We start from the raw sequence: 23,774 nt of genomic DNA, 5'->3' as shown, positions 1-23,774 counted from the left end.
AAAAAAGTCATAGTATAGCATGTCGAAAAAAGTCATAATATAGCATGTCGAAAAAAGTCATAATATAGTATGTTAAAAAAAGTCATAGTATAGCCTGTCGAAAAAAGTCATAATATAGCATGTCGAAAAAAGTCATAGTATAGCATGTCGAAAAAAGTCATAAAAATCATAGTTTAGTATGTTGAAAAAAAGTCATAGTTTAATATGTTGAAAAAAAGTCATAGTATAGCATGTCAAAAGTCATAGTATAGCCTGTCGAAAAAAGTCATAGTATAGCATGTCGAAAAAAGTCATAATATAGTATGTCGAAAACATTCATAAAAATCATAGTTTAGTATGTTGAAAAAAAGTCATAGTATAGTATGTAGAAAAAAAGTCATAGTTTAGTATGTTGAAATGACTTTTTATGACTTTTTTTATAGCATGTCGGAAAAAGTCATAGTGTAGTATGTCGAAAAAAATCATAGTTTAATATGTTGAAAAAAAGTCATAGTATAGCATGTCAAAAGTCATAGTATAGCCTGTCGAAAAAAGTCATAGTATAGCATGTCGAAAAAAGTCATAATATAGTATGTCGAAAACATTCATAAAAATCATAGTTTAGTATGTTGAAAAAAAGTCATAGCATAGTATGTAGAAAAAAAGTCATAGTTTAGTATGTTGAAAAAAAGTCATAGTATAGCATGTCAAAAGTCATAGTATAGCCTGTCGAAAAAAGTCATAAAAATCATAGTTTAGTATGTTGAAAAGAGGTCATAGTATAGTATGATGAAAAAAGTCATAGTATAGCATGTCGAAAAAAAGTCATAGTATAGCCTGTCGAAAAAAGTCATAATATAGTATGTCGAAAGAATTCATAAAAATCATAGTTTAGCATGTCGAAAAAAGTCATAGTATAGCATGTCGAAAAAAGTCATAGTATAGTATGTCGAAAAAATTCATAAAAATCATAGTTTAATATGTTGAAAAAAAGTCATAGTATAGTATGTCGAAAAAAGTCATAATATAGTATGTCGAAAAAAAGTCATAGTATAGCCTGTCGAAAAAAGTCATAGTATAGTATGTCGAAAAAATTCATAAAAATCATAGTTTAATATGTTGAAAAAAAGTCATAGTATAGTATGTCGAAAAAAGTCATAATATAGTATGTCGAAAAAAAGTCATAGTATAGCATGTCGAAAAAAGTCATAAAAATCATAGTTTAGTATGTTGAAAAAAAGTCATAGTATAGCATGTCGGAAAAAGTCATAATATAGTATGTCGAAAAAAAGTCATAGTATAGCCTGTCGAAAAAAGTCATAATATAGCCTGTCGAAAAAAGTCATAAAAATCATAGTTTAGTATGTAGAAAAAAAGTCATAGTATAGCCTGTCGAAAAAAGTCATGATATAGCATGTCGAAAAAAGTCATAAAAATCATAGTTTAATATGTAGAAAAAAAGTCATAATATAGCATGTCGAAAAAAGTCATAATATAGCATGTCGAAAAAAGTCATAAAAATCATAGTTTAGTATGTTGAAAAAAAGTCATAGTATAGCATGTCGAAAAAAGTCATAGTATAGCATGTCGGAAAAAGTCATAATATAGTATGTCGAAAAAAAGTCATAGTATAGCCTGTCGAAAAAAGTCATAAAAATCATAGTTTAGTATGTTGAAAAAAAGTCATAGTATAGCATGTCGGAAAAAGTCATAATATAGTATGTCGACAAAAAGTCATAGTATAGCCTGTCGAAAAAAGTCATAGTATAGCATGTCGAAAAAAGTCATAAAAATCATAGTTTAGTATGTTGAAAAAAAGTCATAGTATAGCCTGTCGGAAAAAGTCATAGTATAGCATGTCGGAAAAATTCATAGTATAGTATGTCGAAAAAAGTCATAGTATAGCATGTCGAAAAAAGTCATAATATAGTATGTTAAAAAAAGTCATAGTATAGCCTGTCGAAAAAAGTCATAGTATAGCATGTCGAAGAAAAGTCATAGTATAGCCTGTCGAAAAAAGTCATAATATAGTATGTAAAAGAATTCATAAAAATCATAGTTTAGTATGTCGAAAAAATAAGTCATTGTATAGCATGTAGAAAAATTCATAAGTCATAGTTTAGTATGTAGAAATAAAGTCATAGTATAGCATGTCGAAAAAAGTCATAGTATAGTATGTCGAAAAAAGTCATTGTATAGCATGTAGAAGAAATTCATAAGTCATAGTTTAGTATGTAGAAATAAAGTCATAGTATAGCATGTCGAAAAAAGTCATAGTATAGTATGTCGAAAAAATTCATAAAAATCATAGTTTAGTATGTTGAAAAAAAGTCATAGTATAGTATGTCGAAAAAAGTCATAATATAGTATGTCGAAAAAGTCATAATATAAAAAAAAGTCATAGTATAGCATGTCGAAAAAAGTCATAGTATAGCATGTCGAAAAAAGTCATAGTATAGCATGTCAAAAGTCATAGTATAGCCTGTCGAAAAAAGTCATAATATAGCATGTCGAAAAAAGTCATAAAAATCATAGTTTAGTATGTCGAAAAAAGTCATAGTATAGCATGTCGGAAAAAGTCATAGTATAGCATGTCGAAAAAAGTCATAGTATAGTATGTCGAAAAAAGTCATAGTATAGCATGTCGGAAAAAGTCATAATATAGTATGTCGAAAAAAAATCATAGTATAATGTCGAAAAAAGTCATATATAGTATGTTGAAAAAAAGTCATAGTATAGCATGTCAAAAGTCATAGTATAGCCTGTCGAAAAAAAAAAGTCATAGTATAGCCTGTCGAAAAAAGTCATAGTATAGCATGTCGAAAAAAGTCATAAAAATCATAGTTTAGTATGTTGAAAAAAAGTCATAGTATAGCATGTCAAAAAAAGTCATAATATAGTATGTCGAAAACATTCATAAAAATCATAGTTTAGTATGTTGAAAAAAAGTCATAGCATAGTATGTAGAAAAAAAGTCATAGTTTAGTATGTTGAAAAAAAGTCATAGTATAGCATGTCAAAAGTCATAGTATAGCCTGTCGAAAAAAGTCATAATCATAGTTTAGTATGTTGAAAAAAAAAAAGTCATAGTATAGTAAAAAGTCATAATATAGATGAAAAAAGTCATAAAATAGCATGTCGAAAAAAAGTCATAGTATAGCCTGTCGAAAAAAGTCATAATATAGTATGTCGAAAAATTCATAAAAATCATAGTTTAGCATGTCGAAAAAAGTCATAGTATAGCATGTCGAAAAAAGTCATAGTATAGTATGTCGAAAAAATTCATAAAAATCATAGTTTAGTATGTTGAAAAAAAGTCATAGTATAGTATGTCGAAAAAAGTCATAATATAGTATGTCGAAAAAAATAAAAATCATAGTATAGTTGAAAAAAAGTCATGTATAGCATGTCGAAAAAATAATATAGCATGTCATATATATAGTATGTCGAAAAAAGTCATAGTATAGCCTGTCGAAAAAATATAGTCATAAAAATCATAAAATAGTATGTTGAAAAAAAGTCATAGTATAGCATGTCGAAAAAAGTCATAAAAATATAGTTTAGTATGTCGAAAAAAGTCATAGTATAGCATGTCGAAAAAAAAAAGTCAAGTCATAATATAGTATGTCGACAAAAAGTCATAGTATAGCCTGTCGAAAAAAAAGTCATAGTATAGCATGTCGAAAAAAGTCATAAAAATCATAGTTTAGTATGTTGAAAAAAAGTCATAGTATAGCCTGTCGGAAAAAGTCATAGTATAGCATGTCGGAAAAAAAGTCATAGTATAGTATGTCGAAAAAATAGTATAGCATGTCATCATAATATAGTCATGTATAGTATGTTAAAAAAAGTCATAGTATAGCCTGTCGAAAAAAGTCATAGTATAGCATGTCGAAGAAAAGTCATAGTATAGCCTGTCGAAAAAAGTCATAATATAGTATGTCGAAAGAATTCATAAAAATCATAGTTTAGTATGTCGAAAAAAGTCATTGTATAGCATGTAGAAGAAATTCATAAGTCATAGTTTAGTATGTAGAAATAAAGTCATAGTATAGCATGTCGAAAAAAGTCATAGTATAGTATGTCGAAAAAAGTCATTGTATAGCATGTAGAAGAAATTCATAAGTCATAGTTTAGTATGTAGAAATAAAGTCATAGTATAGCATGTCGAAAAAAGTCATAGTATAGTATGTCGAAAAAATTCATAAAAATCATAGTTTAGTATGTTGAAAAAAAGTCATAGTATAGTATGTCGAAAAAAGTCATAATATAGTATGTCGAAAAAAAGTCATAGTATAGCATGTCGAAAAAAGTCATAGTATAGCATGTCGAAAAAAGTCATAGTATAGCCTGTCGAAAAAAGTCATAGTATAGCATGTCGAAAAAAGTCATAAAAATCATAGTTTAGTATGTTGAAAAAAAGTCATAGTATAGCATGTCGGAAAAAGTCATAGTATAGCATGTCGAAAAAAGTCATAGTATAGTATGTCGAAAAAAGTCATAGTATAGCATGTCGGAAAAAGTCATAGTATAGTATGTCGAAAAAAGTCATAGTATAGCATGTCGAAAAAAGTCATCATATAGTATGTTGAAAAAAAGTCATAGTATAGCATGTCAAAAGTCATAGTATAGCCTGTCGAAAAAAGTCATAGTATAGCCTGTCGAAAAAAGTCATTGTATAGCATGTCGAAAAAAGTCATAAAAATCATAGTTTAGTATGTTGAAAAAAAGTCATAGTATAGCATGTCAAAAAAAGTCATAATATAGTATGTCGAAAACATTCATAAAAATCATAGTTTAGTATGTTGAAAAAAAGTCATAGCATAGTATGTAGAAAAAAAGTCATAGTTTAGTATGTTGAAAAAAAGTCATAGTATAGCATGTCAAAAGTCATAGTATAGCCTGTCGAAAAAAGTCATAAAAATCATAGTTTAGTATGTTGAAAAAAGGTCATAGTATAGTATGATGAAAAAAGTCATAGTATAGCATGTCGAAAAAAAGTCATAGTATAGCCTGTCGGAAAAAGTCATAATATAGTATGTCGAAAGAATTCATAAAAATCATAGTTTAGCATGTCGAAAAAAGTCATAGTATAGCATGTCGAAAAAAGTCATAGTATAGTATGTCGAAAAAATTCATAAAAATCATAGTTTAGTATGTTGAAAAAAAGTCATAGTATAGTATGTCGAAAAAAGTCATAATATAGTATGTCGAAAAAAAGTCATAGTATAGCCTGTCGAAAAAAGTCATAATATAGCCTGTCGAAAAAAGTCATAAAAATCATAGTTTAGTATGTAGAAAAAAAGTCATAGTATAGCCTGTCGAAAAAAGTCATAATATAGCATGTCGAAAAAAGTCATAAAAATCATAGTTTAGTATGTAGAAAAAAAGTCATAGTATAGCATGTCGAAAAAAGTCATAATATAGCATGTCGAAAAAAGTCATAAAAATCATAGTTTAGTATGTTGAAAAAAAGTCATAGTATAGCCTGTCGAAAAAAGTCATAATATAGCATGTCGAAAAAAGTCATAAAAATCATAGTTTAGTATGTAGAAAAAAAGTCATAGTATAGCATGTCGAAAAAAGTCATAATATAGCATGTCGAAAAAAGTCATAAAAATCATAGTTTAGTATGTTGAAAAAAAGTCATAGTATAGCATGTCGAAAAAAGTCATAGTATAGCATGTCGGAAAAAGTCATAATATAGTATGTCGAAAAAAAGTCATAGTATAGCCTGTCGAAAAAAGTCATAAAAATCATAGTTTAGTATGTTGAAAAAAAGTCATAGTATAGCATGTCGGAAAAAGTCATAATATAGTATGTCGACAAAAAGTCATAGTATAGCCTGTCGAAAAAAAAGTCATAGTATAGCATGTCGAAAAAAGTCATAAAAATCATAGTTTAGTATGTTGAAAAAAAGTCATAGTATAGCCTGTCGGAAAAAGTCATAGTATAGCATGTCGGAAAAAGTCATAGTATAGTATGTCGAAAAAAGTCATAGTATAGCATGTCGAAAAAAGTCATAATATAGTATGTTAAAAAAAGTCATAGTATAGCCTGTCGAAAAAAGTCATAATATAGCATGTCGAAGAAAAGTCATAGTATAGCCTGTCGAAAAAAGTCATAATATAGTATGTCGAAAGAATTCATAAAAATCATAGTTTAGCATGTCAAAAGTCATAGTATAGCCTGTCGAAAAAAGTCATAAAAATCATAGTTTAGTATGTTGAAAAAAGTCATAGTATAGTATGATGAAAAAAGTCATAGTATAGCATGTCGAAAAAAAGTCATAGTATAGCCTGTCGAAAAAAGTCATAATATAGTATGTCGAAAGAATTCATAAAAATCATAGTTTAGAATGTTGAAAAAAGTCATAGTATAGCATGTCGAAAAAAGTCATAGTATAGTATGTCGAAAAAATTCATAAAAATCATAGTTTAGTATGTTGAAAAAAAGTCATAGTATAGCCTGTCGAAAAAAGTCATAGTATAGCATGTCGAAAAAAGTCATAAAAATCATAGTTTAGTATGTTGAAAAAAAGTCATAGTATAGCATGTCGGAAAAAGTCATAATATAGTATGTCGAAAAAAAGTCATAGTATAGCCTGTCGAAAAAAGTCATAATATAGCCTGTCGAAAAAAGTCATAAAAATCATAGTTTAGTATGTAGAAAAAAAGTCATAGTATAGCCTGTCGAAAAAAGTCATAATATAGCATGTCGAAAAAAAGTCATAATATAGCATGTCGAAAAAAGTCATAATATAGTATGTTAAAAAAAGTCATAGTATAGCCTGTCGAAAAAAGTCATAATATAGCCTGTCGAAAAAAGTCATAGTATAGCATGTCGAAAAAAGTCATAAAAATCATAGTTTAGTATGTTGAAAAAAAGTCATAGTATAGCATGTCGGAAAAAGTCATAGTATAGCATGTCGAAAAAAGTCATAGTATAGTATGTCGAAAAAAGTCATAGTATAGCATGTCGGAAAAAGTCATAGTATAGTATGTCGAAAAAAGTCATAGTATAGCATGTCGAAAAAAGTCATCATATAGTATGTTGAAAAAAAGTCATAGTATAGCATGTCAAAAGTCATAGTATAGCCTGTCGAAAAAAGTCATAGTATAGCCTGTCGAAAAAAGTCATAGTATAGCATGTCGAAAAAAGTCATAAAAATCATAGTTTAGTATGTTGAAAAAAAGTCATAGTATAGCATGTCAAAAAAAGTCATAATATAGTATGTCGAAAACATTCATAAAAATCATAGTTTAGTATGTTGAAAAAAGTCATAGCATAGTATGTAGAAAAAAAGTCATAGTTTAGTATGTTGAAAAAAAGTCATAGTATAGCATGTCAAAAGTCATAGTATAGCCTGTCGAAAAAAGTCATAAAAATCATAGTTTAGTATGTTGAAAAAAGGTCATAGTATAGTATGATGAAAAAAGTCATAGTATAGCATGTCGAAAAAAAGTCATAGTATAGCCTGTCGAAAAAAGTCATAATATAGTATGTCGAAAGAATTCATAAAAATCATAGTTTAGCATGTCGAAAAAAGTCATAGTATAGCATGTCGAAAAAAGTCATAGTATAGTATGTCGAAAAAATATAAAAATCATAGTTTAGTATGTTGAAAAAAAGTCATAGTATAGTATGTCGAAAAAAGTCATAATATAGTATGTCGAAAAAAAGTCATAGTATAGCCTGTCGAAAAAAGTCATAATATAGCCTGTCGAAAAAAGTCATAAAAATCATAGTTTAGTATGTAGAAAAAAAGTCATAGTATAGCCTGTCGAAAAAAGTCATAATATAGCATGTCGAAAAAAGTCATAAAAATCATAGTTTAGTATGTAGAAAAAAAGTCATAGTATAGCATGTCGAAAAAAAGTCATAATATAGCATGTCGAAAAAAGTCATAAAAATCATAGTTTAGTATGTTGAAAAAAAAAATCATAGTCATAGTATAGCCTGTCGAAAAAAGTCATAATATAGCATGTCGAAAAAAGTCATAAAAATCATAGTTTAGTATGTAGAAAAAAAGTCATAGTATAGCATGTCGAAAAAAGTCATAATATAGCATGTCGAAAAAAGTCATAAAAATCATAGTTTAGTATGTTGAAAAAAAGTCATAGTATAGCATGTCGAAAAAAGTCATAGTATAGCATGTCGGAAAAAGTCATAATATAGCATGTCGAAAAAAGTCATAGTATAGCATGTCGAAAAAAGTCATAAAAATCATAGTTTAGTATGTTGAAAAAAAAATCATAGTATAGCATGTCGGAAAAAGTCATAATATAGTATGTCGACAAAAAGTCATAGTATAGCCTGTCGAAAAAAGTCATAGTATAGCATGTCGAAAAAAGTCATAAAAATCATAGTTTAGTATGTTGAAAAAAAGTCATAGTATAGCCTGTCGGAAAAAGTCATAGTATAGCATGTCGGAAAAAGTCATAGTATAGTATGTCGAAAAAAGTCATAATATAGTATGTCGAAAGAATTCATAAAAATCATAGTTTAGTATGTCGAAAAAAGTCATTGTATAGCATGTAGAAGAAATTCATAAGTCATAGTTTAGTATGTAGAAATAAAATCATAGTATAGCATGTCGAAAAAAGTCATAGTATAGCATGTCGAAAAAAGTCATAGTATAGTATGTCGAAAAAATTCATAAAAATCATAGTTTAGTATGTTGAAAAAAAGTCATAGTATAGTATGTCGAAAAAAGTCATAATATAGTATGTCGAAAAAAAGTCATAGTATAGCATGTCGAAAAAAGTCATAAAAATCATAGTTTAGTATGTAGAAAAAAGTCATAGTATAGCATGTCGAAAAAAGTCATAATATAGCATGTCGAAAAATAGTCATAAAAATCATAGTATAGTATGTTGAAAAAATAGTCATAGTATAGCATGTCGAAAAAAGTCATTGTATAGCATGTCGAAAAATAAGTCATAGTATAGTATGTCGAAAAAAAGTCATAGTATAGCCTGTCGAAAAAAGTCATAAAAATCATAGTTTAGTATGTTGAAAAAAAGTCATAGTATAGCATGTCGGAAAAAGTCATAATATAGTATGTCGAAAAAAAGTCATAGTATAGCCTGTCGAAAAAAGTCATAGTATAGCATGTCGAAAAAAGTCATAAAAATCATAGTTTAGTATGTTGAAAAAAAGTCATAGTATAGCCTGTCGGAAAAAGTCATAGTATAGCATGTCGGAAAAAGTCATAGTATAGTATGTCGAAAAAAGTCATAATATAGTATGTCGAAAAAAAGTCATAGTATAGCATGTCGAAAAAAGTCATAGTATAGCATGTCGAAAAAAGTCATAATATAGTATGTCGAAAAAAGTCATAATATAGCATGTCGAAAAAAGTCATAATATAGTATGTTAAAAAAAGTCATAGTATAGCCTGTCGAAAAAAGTCATAGTATAGCATGTCGAAAAAAGTCATAAAAATCATAGTTTAGTATGTTGAAAAAAAGTCATAGTATAGCATGTCGGAAAAAGTCATAGTATAGCATGTCGAAAAAAGTCATAGTATAGTATGTCGAAAAAAGTCATAGTATAGCATGTCGGAAAAAGTCATAGTATAGTATGTCGAAAAAAGTCATAGTATAGCATGTCGAAAAAAGTCATAATATAGTATGTTAAAAAAAGTCATAGTATAGCCTGTCGAAAAAAGTCATAGTATAGCATGTCGAAGAAAAGTCATAGTATAGCCTGTCGAAAAAAGTCATAATATAGTATGTCGAAAGAATTCATAAAAATCATTGTTTAGTATGTCGAAAAAAGTCATTGTATAGCATGTAGAAGAAATTCATAAGTCATAGTTTAGTATGTAGAAATAAAGTCATAGTATAGCCTGTCGAAAAAAGTCATAAAAATCATAGTTTAGTATGTAGAAAAAAAGTCATAGTATAGCCTGTCGAAAAAAGTCATAATATAGTATGTCGAAAAAAGTCATAGAATAGCATGTCGAAAAAAGTCATAAAAATCATAGTTTAGTATGTTGAAACAAATTCATAGTATAGCATGTCGGAAAAAGTCATAGTATAGCCTGTCGAAAAAAGTCATAATATAGTATGTTGAAAAAAGTCATAGTATAGCATGTCGAAAACATTCATAAAAATCATAGTTTAGTATGTTGAAAAAAAGTCATAGTATAGCATGTCGAAGAAAAGTCATAGTATAGCATGTCGAAAGAATTCATAAAAATCATAGTTTAGCATGTCGAAGAAAAGTCATAGTATAGTATGATGAAAAAAGTCATAGTATAGCATGTCGAAAAGTCATAATATAGTATGTTGAAAAAAATCAGTGTAGTATGTCATAAAATCAATCAGCTTTATTCATGCTCATACAAGGTATTGGACTTAATTTTATTTTGCATATCTCTCAATATACACAGAATAACAGATAGTGACAAGGAAAATAAAGCTTGACAGATAAAGCTAAAGAGTGTCATGCACACAAGTAGTGAAAAAACACCAATGACAGAACAGAATAAGAAATAAAATGTTTTAATACAATTAAACAATACAAACAGTAAATAAATACTAAATTGGTATACATGGACTGGATCATTATGCACATTAATATTAATAATATTATACTTTCAATTGTGCACAACAATGGTCGGGTGATATTGTAATAATTGCCAAACATCTATATTTTATCTATTTTAACATTTTGTTTTTCCAGCTCCTTGGGATGGCTTTCTCCATGACGCTTTACCAGCAGATCCACCGAGCAGGGAAGAAGTACGAAGCCTGATTGGAATAATGCACTCATTTATCAAATTAATATTGGTCACATTAAATACAACACTTGGTTTATTGTTTAAAAAATAAGCCAGATATCATGTGTGCCACTACCGCCTTTTATCTCACGTTTTTCCATCATTAGAACTAGTTTTAATTAGTCAGCTTTATAAAATCATCACTCTAATGCATGTTGTTATGTATAGTATTTGTGATTTGTCATCGACCAGAGGAAGAGTGAGGAGTATATTTTTCGGGGTTGTTAAAAGCCATGTCTTTGGATATATATATATATATATATATATATATACATATATAATGTATTGATCCATTTAGAAAATAAAAACATTGTGTACTAACATGTTCAATAAAAGCTTTCTTCATAAATGTGATGTTTCTTTATCTGCTTTTACCCTGACGATCAAACAGCAGCTCTGATTAACCAGATAAAGCAGGTTCAGCTACACGTTAACATGTCAATCAATAACCTAATTGATCACTTTAGGTGCAAAATATTTGACCCATTTCTGAGGTGATAATGAAATTCCTCTTTTTTCTGTAGTCACTGATAAACTGATGACTTTTTTAAAAAGCATGTTTTCCTATAAAAGAAACAGAGATGATTAGAGAGGCAGATTTTAATCAACAGTTAACGGGACATTTATCTAAAACATTGGTTTTCTAGAGGAGTTAACAATGTTAAGATAGTAATTGATTAATTGTTGTCAGTCACATTCTTTTACAGCAGCACACACAATGAAATCTAATTGACAACAACAGAATTTAGGCTTAATATTAACATAAAGAAACTGTTTGACATTTAGGGAATTACAATATTGCTTCCTAAAATGATCCCAGTGTATTAATCAGGAGCTACCTCTTAGCTTAGCATGAATACCAAAAGTGTTCTCATGGTTAAAAGTCCATAGTTTTGCTATTATCAACGACCACGTTTCCTTTGATGACAACGTAGCGAATCAGCTCCTGATGTCCTCCCAGCTGGTAGATCAGATGCTCCCATCTGCAAGAAAACAAACAGGAGAGAGGATCTGTGTTACTCAGACATGTTTAATATAAACATAGAAAGCATGCAGAGATTATCTTTCTGAAAGGGTCATTTTAAAGACTAAAGCATCTAGACATTTCTATCTGGACAATTTTTTTTTTTTTGTAGTTTATTTAGCAGGGACAAAGCAGTGCACATTATTACAAACATGACATGGCAAGGCCATGACACAACTTGCAGATGTGAATACATAAAAGGTTTGTAGCTAGATAGCTAATTTGCAACCTCAGTCCCTGATCAGGCTACCTATTCTAATAAAATATATACGGTAAGTCACCTAAAATATACAATTATACAATTAAACAATATATAGGCCTACAGTATACAATGATACTCATTTTGTTAGACCTAGTTCAAATCAGCTGATTGAACATGGTATATTAGGTTTAATATATATATATATATATATATATATATATATATATATTTTATAATTTTGGGAGGAACAACTTAAGCCAAACAAAACTTCCTATATATTCCCCATTAACTGTTTCTGCTCTCACTAATAATGTATTCTAATTAAACCTGCATGGTTAAATAATGGTTAAAAAGCAATGGAAGCACACAAATGTTTGAAAACACACGAGTATTCAAAGCTAAAGATTTAAGCTGCAATTTAAAGTAAAATGCAGGAGAAATAAAGTATTTCTGATTCTGAAATGTATTTATAGTTTGCTTGCCACTGTAGAATACATCTTACATGGTCATCAGTACTTCATCTATACATTTCTATACATAGACGCAGAAACACATGATGGGACAAACGGTCCTGATTTACCGTGTGGTGTTGAGGACCAGCAGGTCTCCGTGTTTGTTGACCTCCAGGGAGCCGTGTGTGTCTGAGCGCCGCAGGGCGTAGGCGGCGTTGATGGTGGCCGCAGCCAAAGCCTCAGGCATGGACATCCTCATGTTCACACAGGCCAGGTGCATGACGATCGGCTGAGGAAGAGCAGAAGACAGAGAAGATAGAGAGAGAGGAGGAGGAGGAGCGGTGAGCTGGAACCATCATGCAACAGTCCTGTCGTACTCACCATGGAGCAGCAGTAGGCGTTGGGGTTGAAGTCGCTGCCGAGGGCGACAATAACTCCAGCATCAAGCATGTCTCTGGCTCGAGGCTGAGGCAGCCTGAACACACACACACACACACACACACACACACACACACACACACACACACACACACACACACACACACACACACACACACACACACACACACACACACACACACACACACACAATCAGATAACTCACATCTATGAGGCGTGTGTGTAAATTCTAGTGTGTGAGACACAGTTGTGGATCCTTTACCATAAGTTAAAGTTATAAAACCACACTGGAAATACGCTATAACAAGTAAAAGCCCTGCATTTAAAAGTATGAAAGTATAGTAAAAAAATATACTGACGTATTTAAAGTACTCATGCAGAAAAATGAATGCTGCAACTGAAAAAAACTTTAAAATATATAAATATAACTAAAAGGAAGAGCAGCAAATTCTCACATTTGAGAAGCTTGTAATGTTTGGTATTTTTGTACGAAACTACAATAATCAAAATCAATGAATCAATTTTCTGACTTATTGATAAATTGTTTTAAAGTTTCAGCTCTTCCTGTATAAACTGTTTGTAGTAGTAGTTTAATTTATAAGAAAGCATCATATTTTATAAGTTCCTCAAATGTTTTTTAAAATCTGTATTTGTAAAGTAACAAAAACTAAAAAAAAAAGTTCAACTACTTTGAATTTGTACTTAAGTGCAGCAAAAGTACGTGTGTTTTGGTACCGTAGGATGTAGGCTGTGGTCGGAAGAAGGACGGCCGCGGTTCTTGCTGTTGCCATGGCAGCGATCCCCTCATCAGTGACCTCTTCCAGGTGACTGATGGCCAAGGCTCCGAGCTCTGCACCCAACTGACACACACACACACACACACACACACACACACACACACACACACACACACACACACACACACACACACACACACACACACACACACACACACACACACACACACACACACACACACACACACCATGTTTATTATACTAATGCTTAAAACTTCTTGCAGTATAGAGTTGAAACAATAAGTTAAATAACTGATCAGTTTATCTAAAGAAAATGAATCAACATTTTTTAATAATTGGTTCCTTTAGTCATTCATTAAGCAAATGTTCTGCTTCGGTTGCCTCAGTTTTATATTATTTTTTGGTCAGACAAAACAAGATCATTTGAAAACGTCATCTTGGCCTCTGGAAATGATGAAAGGGATATTGACATTTCAAGCTTAATAATCAATAGATTTACTGACAATGAAAAAATGTTATTTGCACCCTCCAGCATTAGTTATAGAAAGTTTAACAGCATCAAGAAATATAAGAAACATTGACACCCAGAACTTGTTATGGAGATTTTGTTGCCCATATGAATATTATTTTTTTATTCAATAATAGATAATAAAAATAAGCATATATTGTTGGTATATTGCAGTTATAAATTGCTGTTTTTAGGACACAATTTTAGGACACAAACAGAATCGTTTCCTTTCAGAGAGGCGTTCGTCCAACTTTAAGGTTCATCCAAGCTGCACAAGCTGTAGCTGAGGGTGTTGTTGAACTGTATTGCATCACACTAGCAGGCGTTTCTAGATTTAGTTCCCAATCAATAAAAAAGGTAAACACAGCTTAAGGAGTGAGTGATACCTGAGCAGAGTTCATGGGATGGAGCTCGTCTCCGTGGAAGTTGATGTTGAGGCCCATGTCTTTGCCGGCCTGCAGGATGGAGCGAGTAGAGCCGAGGTCGAACACTCCTCGCTCACAGAACACGTCGATGTTGTCCACACTCAGAGTCCCAGCAGACATCCGCTCCTTCAGCTTCGGCAGCTGAACCTGCAGGATGTCCGTCGTGGCTTCTGCGACTGTTTTCCCTCTGAACAAAGGAGAAGGAGTTAGAGAGATTTATTTTAAGGATGTGAACTAAACAGACGGAGGAGGGTCCTTACTTTGGCACTGCGTGGGCTCCGCAGTAGGTGGAGGAGATGTTGATGGGCAGCCTCCGTCCGGCCTCCTCGATCACCTCCAGCATCTTGAGCTCGGTCTGCAGCTCCAGGCCGTATCCGCTCTTACACTCCACCAGGGTCGTACCGGCTCGCTGCATCCGGGTCAGCCTGCTGCTGAGGGAGGCCAGCAGCTCCGAGGACCCGGCGGCTCGGGTGTGCTCCACGGTGAAGTGGATCCCTCCGCCGGCCCGGTGCACGTCCATGTAGGAGGCACCTGCCAGCTGCAGCAGTCACATGCATTTCATCAAATGTAGTTGTGGAAGTAGATTAACAAACGTCAAAACATATTGAACATAATGAATAATTTACCTTCATTGCAAATTCATGCACTCTGTCACCAGCCCAGACTGGATGTGTGTGGGCGTCGACCAACCCTGAAACAAGAAGCTCCTTAAAATACTAATCCCTGATATTATGATATTATTGTACAGACAGTCAAATAACACAACTTCTGCTGAGATGACACTCACCAGGCAGGACGCACATCCCTGTAGCATCGATCACTTTATCAAAGGACGATTCTAAATACTGAGCTCTGATGGTTTCTGCAGGACCCACAGCTTTAATCAGCCCGTCACTGGATGAAGAGATCAGATGCTTTAATGTCACTTTGAAAGCACAGCTGGGGTCTGAACATGAAGCTGAGGTTGACAAAGTACAGCTTCAACTAAAGATGAAAGTGAGCAGTTTTAAAAAGGCCATCATACAGAGGATAAACATTTTTATAAACTCTTCAGCCAAACTATACTTGTTTTGTGTGAAGTTAATAGCAATACCAATGAATAGAATAGTAGTACATTTAAAAAAAATGGAATAGCAAGGGGGAATTTATACATTTTGCACAAACAATTTAAGATTGAAAATAATAAATTATTGTAGGTTTTCAGCATTCAAGTATTTGTTTTCTGATATGTAATGCACAATTACAGCCAGCTTTAGTTTTTAGCATCCTCAGACTTTACTTTTTTGTGTGTAGTTATCAGCAGTAATGATAATAAGAGTATTAAATAACTAGAACTAGAAGAAAAGTTAGAATAGCATGTGGTAATCAATACATTTTTGCTAATTTAAACATAAAAGTGACGATAAGGCATCCAGTAATTTCCTGGTGTAGTGAGCACATTGGGCCAGTAGGTGGCACTAATGTGAATTATGTTACATTTCTTCATTTCCATTAACTCTCACAAATAAAACTAAAATGCAGAATCAACTATAGCTTTGCTGACATTCAGTATGCAGGTAAGAAAGGCCGTTTGTGTTACATTTCTACACAATCTCCTACAACATTTAACAAACTGTCCCCTCATGTTTGTCACATGGCAGTAATCTGAAATGCCTGTTAGTTAAGATAACTTACCTCCCGATCACTACGCTGCCGTTTTCAATCACACAAAGATTTTGCATCCCATGTTTGGTGATGAACTTCTCTCCTTTGTTGCAGATCAGAACCACCTGTTGGGCGTTCTTCACCAGTAGTCTGTAATTACTGGACATTTTTGATTCAACCAAAGCAGAGAGCACTTACTTCAGAGGGACCGGCTTTAAACTAGTTTGGGATCAGGCAAATATTTGTCTAGGAGAAGAGTTTAAAGTGCAGAGAGCGACAGAGAGAGAGAGGCGGTGCTTCTGCCACAGACATCCTGTAATAATTAAATGTTTCTACTTCTGTTAGATACCACAGCAAAAAAAACAACAACCAGGTTTAAGAAAGGGTACAATAATCATTTTATTGTGTATGTATAACAAAGTCACAACATAAAATTGGCCTCACATACAGTAAAAAAAAAAATCATTTTCAAAACCGCTTCAAAAATAACCTAGACCCCAAACATCCATTTGTTTCACATGGTGAAAACACAAACACACATTAATTCAACTACGAAGTTCAATCACACAACAGGGCTGAGTCCTCTTCTCTTCTGCGACATCACTCCCTCATCTCTCCGTCTTCCTCCTCTTCTTCTACTCCTCTGATGTACAGAACATTATTGCACCTGTGGGAATGTTTGAAAAGTTAATTATCAACACGGATTAGTTTAGGTATTTAGAAATCTTAAGGATTGAGCTATAAAAGTAACTTTCTCTGTACTGTTTAGCCGAAAAAGTATTTTTTTTGCTAACACTACAAAGACTTGATTTCCTTCTCAAAAACATCATTATCTTACTTTAAATAACCGTTTTGAATAGCAGTAAAAGTAAAATGAGTATTTAAAAGAAACTTTAACTGAACTAGATATGGAATAAAGATGTTTTTGGTTTACAACATACCTGATCAGCACTTCACCAAGATGACCTGCCAATGCTCCATCAACATACTCTTCTGTGTTTGCCAGCTGTCAGGGGAATGTGTAAATTAAAAAAAAGGTCAAGAAGGTACCCATGAGGGTTTATTTGCACGGTTATATCCCATATGGCGCTCATGATGCCGCCAAAAATATGAAGAAAGATATTTGTTCTCACTGATATAAATGGTCCAGCTTGGGATAATAAAATCCCAATAATTCATGGAAAAGCCTAAGTAAGTTTGGGCATGAGTTATACTGCAGAACAAGAGATACCAGCAACAGCGAAATTAACGTATAATCAAAAATAGAAATAATTGTAAAAGTGACAAATCATTGAAGTAGATAATAAAGGATCTTCTCAAAAGATTGCCAGGTACTACCGGACTATGGATTATTTTTCACGACAAATTAATTATATTTTGTCATAGAAAAAGTACACTTAACAATTGAACTTGTCGTACTTTTGTTAGAATTTGCTTGAAACAAAGAAAAAAGTGCCAATAGCACTATGAGAAGTCACTGCTCACATTAAGAACAAATGGAAGCTCCGAGGCTTTTAATGCTTAATTCCGCCTACATTTTGTTGGTGATATACACCATACATTTTGTGTCTTCTCTTAAAGAGAAAGTGTTTAAGAGCTTTTTATGCCACTGGTATAATGATGATATAATAGCATAATAATGCAAGTACATCTACAGCCTTTCAAGGAGCAATGAACTTTAAATATAATCCTTAACAAATATAACAAATGAAGAAAAAGCACACAACCAAAACAAAATGGACCTCACAAAAATTGCACATAAATTAATATTAAGCATTTGGCACAGGGGTATAGAGAGTGACTGACTCAAAAAAATGTCCCGCTCATGTACATATATTGTACAATAGGTCAATAATGTATTTATTGTGATAGTCCAACATATTGGTGATGATAAATAAACATATTTTTAATTGGAACAAGGCAAACTTTACAATGAATTGTGTTCTCACCTGCATATTCATGTACCCGTCCACAGACACCAGGTAGCCCTTGTACTCCATTCCCCACTTCAGCTTCACCATCACTGGTTTGCCGGTGAGGCCGTTCAGGAAGGGCTTTGGGTTCAGAGGTAAACTCTGTGGAGAGGAAGAGAAAAGGGCAGGTTATTAACAATTAATTATTATAACAAACATATTAATAATGATGTCAAATGACTGTGGTAAATTATTATATCATGTAATCACTGTACATTCACCAACAGTGTCAATGGTGTTACCTATTGCTGATGGCAAATAACTGTGGCATAGCACATCACCCACATATCAAATGGAAACATGTATTCAGTGTTCTAATATGTGATGATATAATTACTCCCAAATAAACAAAAACAACTATATGAAGAGGATGCATTTGCAGCTGTGTTGTGATCAAAATGAGAATTTAAATGCTTAATGAGACAGATTCTACACATATGCATGCACTATTTAGTCCATTGCATGTGCACAGTTTGCAGCAGACAGTAAGTGAATGAAATTTAAGTTTGGTGCTACTTTGTCTGCACAGAAACCAGGCTAAACTCAAAACACAAGGCCTCAAAACTCCTCCTAAATGTACCTGATCCATCAAACAGATTGTTAACTATACCTTAATGCTGGTTATGTAAACATATATCACATTTCTGCACCACCTGTGTGCGTAGAAGTGAGAAATCCATTCATTCTAAAGCATGAATGAGAAGCTAACGCAGCTAATGCTAACTAGCACTTATGCTAGTATCCACGCACAAAGATGGCGAAATAAAATGGCGCCGAACATCTAATGAGTTTATGATTAATGTTAATAATAAGTACTCACCATGTTCTGTTGTTCTAAACGCTGTCCCGGATTGAATAAACGTACTAACTTTTGTTCTGCGCTGAAACGTTTGTACTTGGCGAAGCAGGACACACGCTTTACCGCCGAACCGGAAGTACAACCTTTGACCTCTGAGGCGGACTTCGTGTTGTTGCACACAGCGCCCCCTGGTGGCGAGGAGGTCACACGACACCGTAAATAATTGGAAATGCCAAATACATTTATTTTGAGGATTAAAAACGCTCAAATTTAAAGTCATAGCTAGCTTCTCAATACTTAAATTGTAAATATATAATAAAGGGAAATTAATTTAAGTAACTTTAATTAAATAGATTATGTACAGTACCAGTCAAAAGTTTGGACACACCTTCTCATTCAACTACTTTGAAGAATGTAAAATATAAAACATATTCTGGTTTGTTGAGCATTTGTTTGTTTACCACATAATTCCATATGTGTTCCTTCATAGTTTGGATGTCTTCAATATTAATCTACAATGTAGAAAAAATAAAAATAAAGAAAAACCATTGAATGTATATATATATATATATATATATATATATATATATATATATATATATATATATATATATATTTTTTTTTTTTTTTTATTGTATAATATGTTTGTTTTATGTATTATCTATTTATCTGTAGTTGAGCTGCTGCAACACAGGAATTTCCCCCATGGGGATCAATAAAGGAATCTATCTATCTATCTATCTATCTATCTATCTATCTATCTATCTATCTATCTATCTATCTATCTATCTATCTATCTATCTATCTATCTATCTATCTAAAGTCCTATTATTTTCTCCTGAACTATATCCAGCATCATTATTAATCTCTCTATCTGACCTGAGTTGAACTATGCTGTGTGTGCAGCACCTGCTCTATTGAATACTTCACACCTCACAAAAGGATTATTCATAATTATAAACTCTGACCTGTCTAGGAGAGATGACACATGTCATTACTGGGTCGTGCCGGCTCTCTGTCAGGGCAGCTATTTCTCTCCAGGCACAAGCAGTCTGAGGATTTCACTCATTTTTCTGTGTTGAAGCATTCAACTGTTACGAAAGCATCCAACAAGTTCAAACCTGATACTCTGAATAAAAGCAAACATCTGACTTCCTACAGCGAAGGGCTGGGTTCTGTCAGAAAATTCCTCTGAAATTGCACTGGAGCTTTCTCTGCATGTTTGAAATACTCATGTCCTTACATCATTTAGTCTATTTTTCTTCTCTCTCCTTTTGAGTCGGCCTCCGTGTAATTAACCAATCCGTCAGTCAGGCACCGTGTCAGGTATGGCATGATAACAATGTGTGGGTGTGGGTGGGTGGGTGGATGTTGAGAGCAGGGGCACGGCCAGAGCGGTGGCCGAGAGTGGCACTGGTCACAAAACGACCACAAAGAAACAAAACCATCTATAAAAAAACACAAAATTATTACTAAGGAAAAAAAAAAAACGTACCTTAATGAGCTGCAGAACAACCACAGAGACACAATTCAACCTTAAATAAGTGAACAACGACCTCAAAGAAACACAAAATGACCAAAAAGAGAGGGAAAAGATCACAGAGAGACACAAAACAACCGCACCAACACAACCTCCAAGAGACAAAAAAACCTGCACTGAGACAAAAATATCTAAAAGAGATGAAAACAACCACAAAGAAACAAAAAGCACCAACAAAGAGATGAAAAGCATCCACAAAAAACTGACGACCACAAAGGCACAAAACAACTTAAAAATGAATACAGGATGCAAAAAAAACCCAAAGAGTCACAAAACAACCATGGTTACATAAAACAATCTTTAAGAGATGAAAAACAACCACAATGAGACAAGAAACGTCCACAACGAACACAAAATCATCACAAAGGGATGCAAAACGACCGCAATGAGATAAAAAACGACAACAAGAAGATGAATCGTGAGCACAAAGAGATACAAAGTGGTGATCAGGTAATACAAAAAGACACAAAACGATCACAACGAGACAAAAAGGTGTCCACAAAGACATGAAAAACAAACACAAACAATGCAAAGATGTCACAAAGCATTGCAAAACAATCACAAGAGATGAATTGTGACCACAAAGAGACAAAAAAATGTCAACAATGAATCTGAGTGAATGAATCCCACAACTATATCAGATACCATACGACCATGGTGAGAGAGAAAATGAGCACAATGAGATGCCTTTGAGTTGTTGACGTCATCATCTGGAGGAAGACGGCTCTGTTGAAGAGGTCAGTCGGATCATTCCAGTCTGATGCCAAACAGCTCTTTGAAGTCTGCAGAGGAGAGCAGAGAGACAAAAGTTAACAGATTGGAGTGGATGAACTTCAGGAAGTGTAAAGCACGAGACTCACAAACTTCCACAGCTGTGTGAGAAAATCCACTGTGTCAGAGACAATTTAGTAAAGAACTGGTTTATTAGATATTAGATAAGACGTCTATGTGAAGCCACAGCCAGAAGGAGGTCAGCTTAGCTTAGCATAAAGACTGGAAACAGGAAATTTAAAAGGAGTTTAAGATCCTGGTTTTCTTCCTCACAGAGACCAGGACAGACAGAACAAAGCGAACAGGTGAGATGGTTTCATTTGGCTCAGTGCTTATTGGACACGGGTCAGATGCACAGAAAGCAGGTCACGGTCCGATTAAACCAGCAGACAGAGAATCCAAAGCCATGCTGTGTTCAGTGGAGCCTGACCCGGATGGGCCGGAACGGAGGGAACAGTTTGCAAACATCTATCTTTTTTTTTTCTGTACCATAAGTGAGCACAGGGGGGCGAACTGCAACCTGGAACGCAAACTGATGTTTGTCTCAACCATAATCTCAGTTGAGGTTCTTTAAAACCTTAATTTTTTCATATTTAAAGGCCTTCATCCTTCCTGTCTTCTTGTTATAGGACATGAAGCAGCCATTGTTGGGAGTAGACAGACGGAATCAAGAAGCCTGCAATTTAATGGTGCATATTTCACTGGTTTTGTATGGACACCAACAATGTTGTCAACAAAGGCTGCAGCCGAGCAACCAATCGGTTTAATCTGAAGTGCGTCAGCAGTATCACTTTGTGTGTGTGTGTGTGTGTGTGTGTGTGTGTGTGTGTGTGTGTGTGTGTGTGTGTGTGTGTGTGTGTGTGTGTGTGTGTGTGTGTGTCTGTGTGCGTGCGCTGCCTCCATCCAAAGCCAATTAGTCAGAAATGTGAGCACTCATTAATGCCCCACATCAGCTTTTCATCTGACTCCACGTGGTCTGCACAGGGGGTCCCACACTCCGTCATGCCGTGGACACCTGGTACTAATATGAAAGAGGTGCAAAGTACTTGGATATTTGTGTAGTTATATATAGTTTCTTTTGTCTCTGATTGAAGATTAACTAATTTACAGTACTATATAACCAGTTTATAAAATGATTAAACTGATGTGTTAAGTGTGCACTAGGGGTTATCTCAACATTTAACATTAAAATGCTACTTACACATGGGTTAGGGTTATTAATGCATCTAACAGGGGACTTTTTACTTTAAAAATAGGTTTCTGATAATATTTCTGCACTTTTACTTAACTAAGCCTCTGAAAGTAGAACTTTTACTTTGGAGGATTTTTCCATTGTTGTAAACAATCTGAATACTTCTTCCAGATGTCAGAATATAACTACAAGTAAGTACTGCACTTAAGTACAATATCTATGTACTTTGTTATGTGAATGAAGTACTATATCTTGTATCTTGTACTTTTTACTCCACTACATGTATTTGATAGCTTAATTGTATTTAGTTATGTGATTCTAGATTGAACCATTTAATGTAATGAGTACTTTTGCTTTGATGGCAGTACTTTTACAGTGATTTAAAGTAACTAGTATATTTCCTCAAGCACCCTCAGGACAATTTTAAGGGTATTTGTACTTTAGGATACTTAAATATTTACATGTTACGCTACTTAAAATATTCTACTTTCACTTCACTACATTTAGGTTAAATTTAAAAAAGTAAGATTTTACATACAAAAAATATGATTGGTATATAAAAATAAGATCAATTGTTACAGATTAAACTACCAAAGTATCAAACAGTTAAAATGAACCACACCTAATGGTTAAAAAAGTTAAAAGTAGTTGAAATAGTTGTTGTTGTTTTTCTCTGTCTGTAAATATAGTATTTCAGTTATTGTTGTTTTTTCTACTGTTTTTTTTTATTGCTTATTTATAATACTTGTTTTATTTTATTTTTATTTTTTATTTTATTTATTTTTTAATCTTATTTTTTATTTTTATTTTTAGCTTGTCTTCTTCTGCTATGTCTCTTGTGTGCACTTTACTCTGCGCTGTTGTAAGTCTGCAAATTTCCCCGCTGCGGGACTAATAAAGGATTATCTTATCTTATCTTATCTTACCTTGATCAACGACAACATCAAAGTACCCCTTACATCATTTTAGGTTTATTTTTTGCAAATACTTCTGCACTTTTGCATGAGTAACACTTTGAATACATTGAGTATTTTATACTGTAGTATTGCTACTTTCACTTAAGTACTTTTTGGTTAAATATAAAAATAAGATCAATTGTTACAGATTAAACTACCAAAAGTATCAAACAGTTAAAATGGACCACACCTTGATCAACGACAACATCAAAGTACCCCCTTTTCTGCAAATACTTCTGCACTTTTGCATGAGCAACACTTTGAATGCATTGAGTATTTTATACTGTAGTATTGCTACTTCCACTTCACTTAGGTTAAATTTAAAAAAGTAAGATTTTACTTAAAAAAAACATATGATTGGTA

General features: G+C 32.8%; 3 protein-coding genes across 3 annotated transcripts in view; 1 reads left to right on the top strand and 2 right to left on the bottom strand.

Annotated features, from left to right (window-relative positions):
* Positions 1 to 11,117, top strand: part of LOC129112316 (tetraspanin-9) — a 29,325-nt gene extending 18,208 nt beyond the window's left edge. The window contains exon 9 of the mRNA XM_054624364.1: positions 10,672 to 11,117. Coding sequence (XP_054480339.1) covers positions 10,672 to 10,743 — 72 coding nt within the window. The 3' untranslated portion in view covers positions 10,744 to 11,117. The remainder of the gene's footprint in view (positions 1 to 10,671) is intronic.
* A 236-nt stretch (positions 11,118 to 11,353) lies between these two features.
* Positions 11,354 to 16,401, bottom strand: amdhd1 (amidohydrolase domain containing 1). Its single transcript, XM_054624363.1, has 9 exons — positions 16,211 to 16,401; positions 15,324 to 15,430; positions 15,163 to 15,227; positions 14,797 to 15,074; positions 14,498 to 14,723; positions 13,581 to 13,705; positions 12,828 to 12,921; positions 12,575 to 12,735; positions 11,354 to 11,751 (listed from the first exon to the last, which is right to left on the bottom strand). Exons 1-9 carry the CDS (start codon positions 16,345 to 16,347, stop codon positions 11,646 to 11,648), a joined length of 1,299 nt encoding a protein of 432 aa, XP_054480338.1. The 5' UTR covers positions 16,348 to 16,401; the 3' UTR covers positions 11,354 to 11,645.
* A 158-nt stretch (positions 16,402 to 16,559) lies between these two features.
* snrpf (small nuclear ribonucleoprotein polypeptide F) lies at positions 16,560 to 19,107 on the bottom strand. Its single transcript, XM_054624769.1, has 4 exons — positions 18,974 to 19,107; positions 18,130 to 18,255; positions 17,122 to 17,186; positions 16,560 to 16,847 (listed from the first exon to the last, which is right to left on the bottom strand). Exons 1-4 carry the CDS (start codon positions 18,974 to 18,976, stop codon positions 16,781 to 16,783), a joined length of 261 nt encoding a protein of 86 aa, XP_054480744.1. The 5' UTR covers positions 18,977 to 19,107; the 3' UTR covers positions 16,560 to 16,780.
* Positions 19,108 to 23,774: the final 4,667 nt, after the last annotated feature.

Source organism: Anoplopoma fimbria, chromosome 23 (genome assembly GCF_027596085.1).
Source record: "Anoplopoma fimbria isolate UVic2021 breed Golden Eagle Sablefish chromosome 23, Afim_UVic_2022, whole genome shotgun sequence".
NCBI lineage: Eukaryota > Metazoa > Chordata > Actinopteri > Perciformes > Anoplopomatidae > Anoplopoma > Anoplopoma fimbria.
The sequence above is the reverse complement of the archived record's forward strand: the minus strand, read 5'-3'. Positions and strand labels throughout refer to the sequence as shown.

Bases quoted from the DNA above. Each gene is read 5' to 3' on its own strand.
- amdhd1 (XM_054624363.1), bottom strand. From the start codon at position 16,347: ATGTCCAGTAATTACAGACTACTGGTGAAGAACGCCCAACAGGTGGTT. The intron at 15,431-16,210 runs GTAAGTTATCTT...CTCTTCATCCAG, and splicing joins GGCAGCGTAGTGATCGGGAG to TGACGGGCTGATTAAAGCTG. The intron at 13,706-14,497 runs GTATCACTCACT...TGTGTGTGTCAG, and splicing joins ATCCCATGAACTCTGCTCAG to TTGGGTGCAGAGCTCGGAGC.
- snrpf (XM_054624769.1), bottom strand. The intron at 17,187-18,129 runs GTGAGAACACAA...TTCCCCTGACAG, and splicing joins ACGGGTACATGAATATGCAG to CTGGCAAACACAGAAGAGTA. The intron at 16,848-17,121 runs GTATGTTGTAAA...ACATTCCCACAG, and splicing joins CTTGGTGAAGTGCTGATCAG to GTGCAATAATGTTCTGTACA.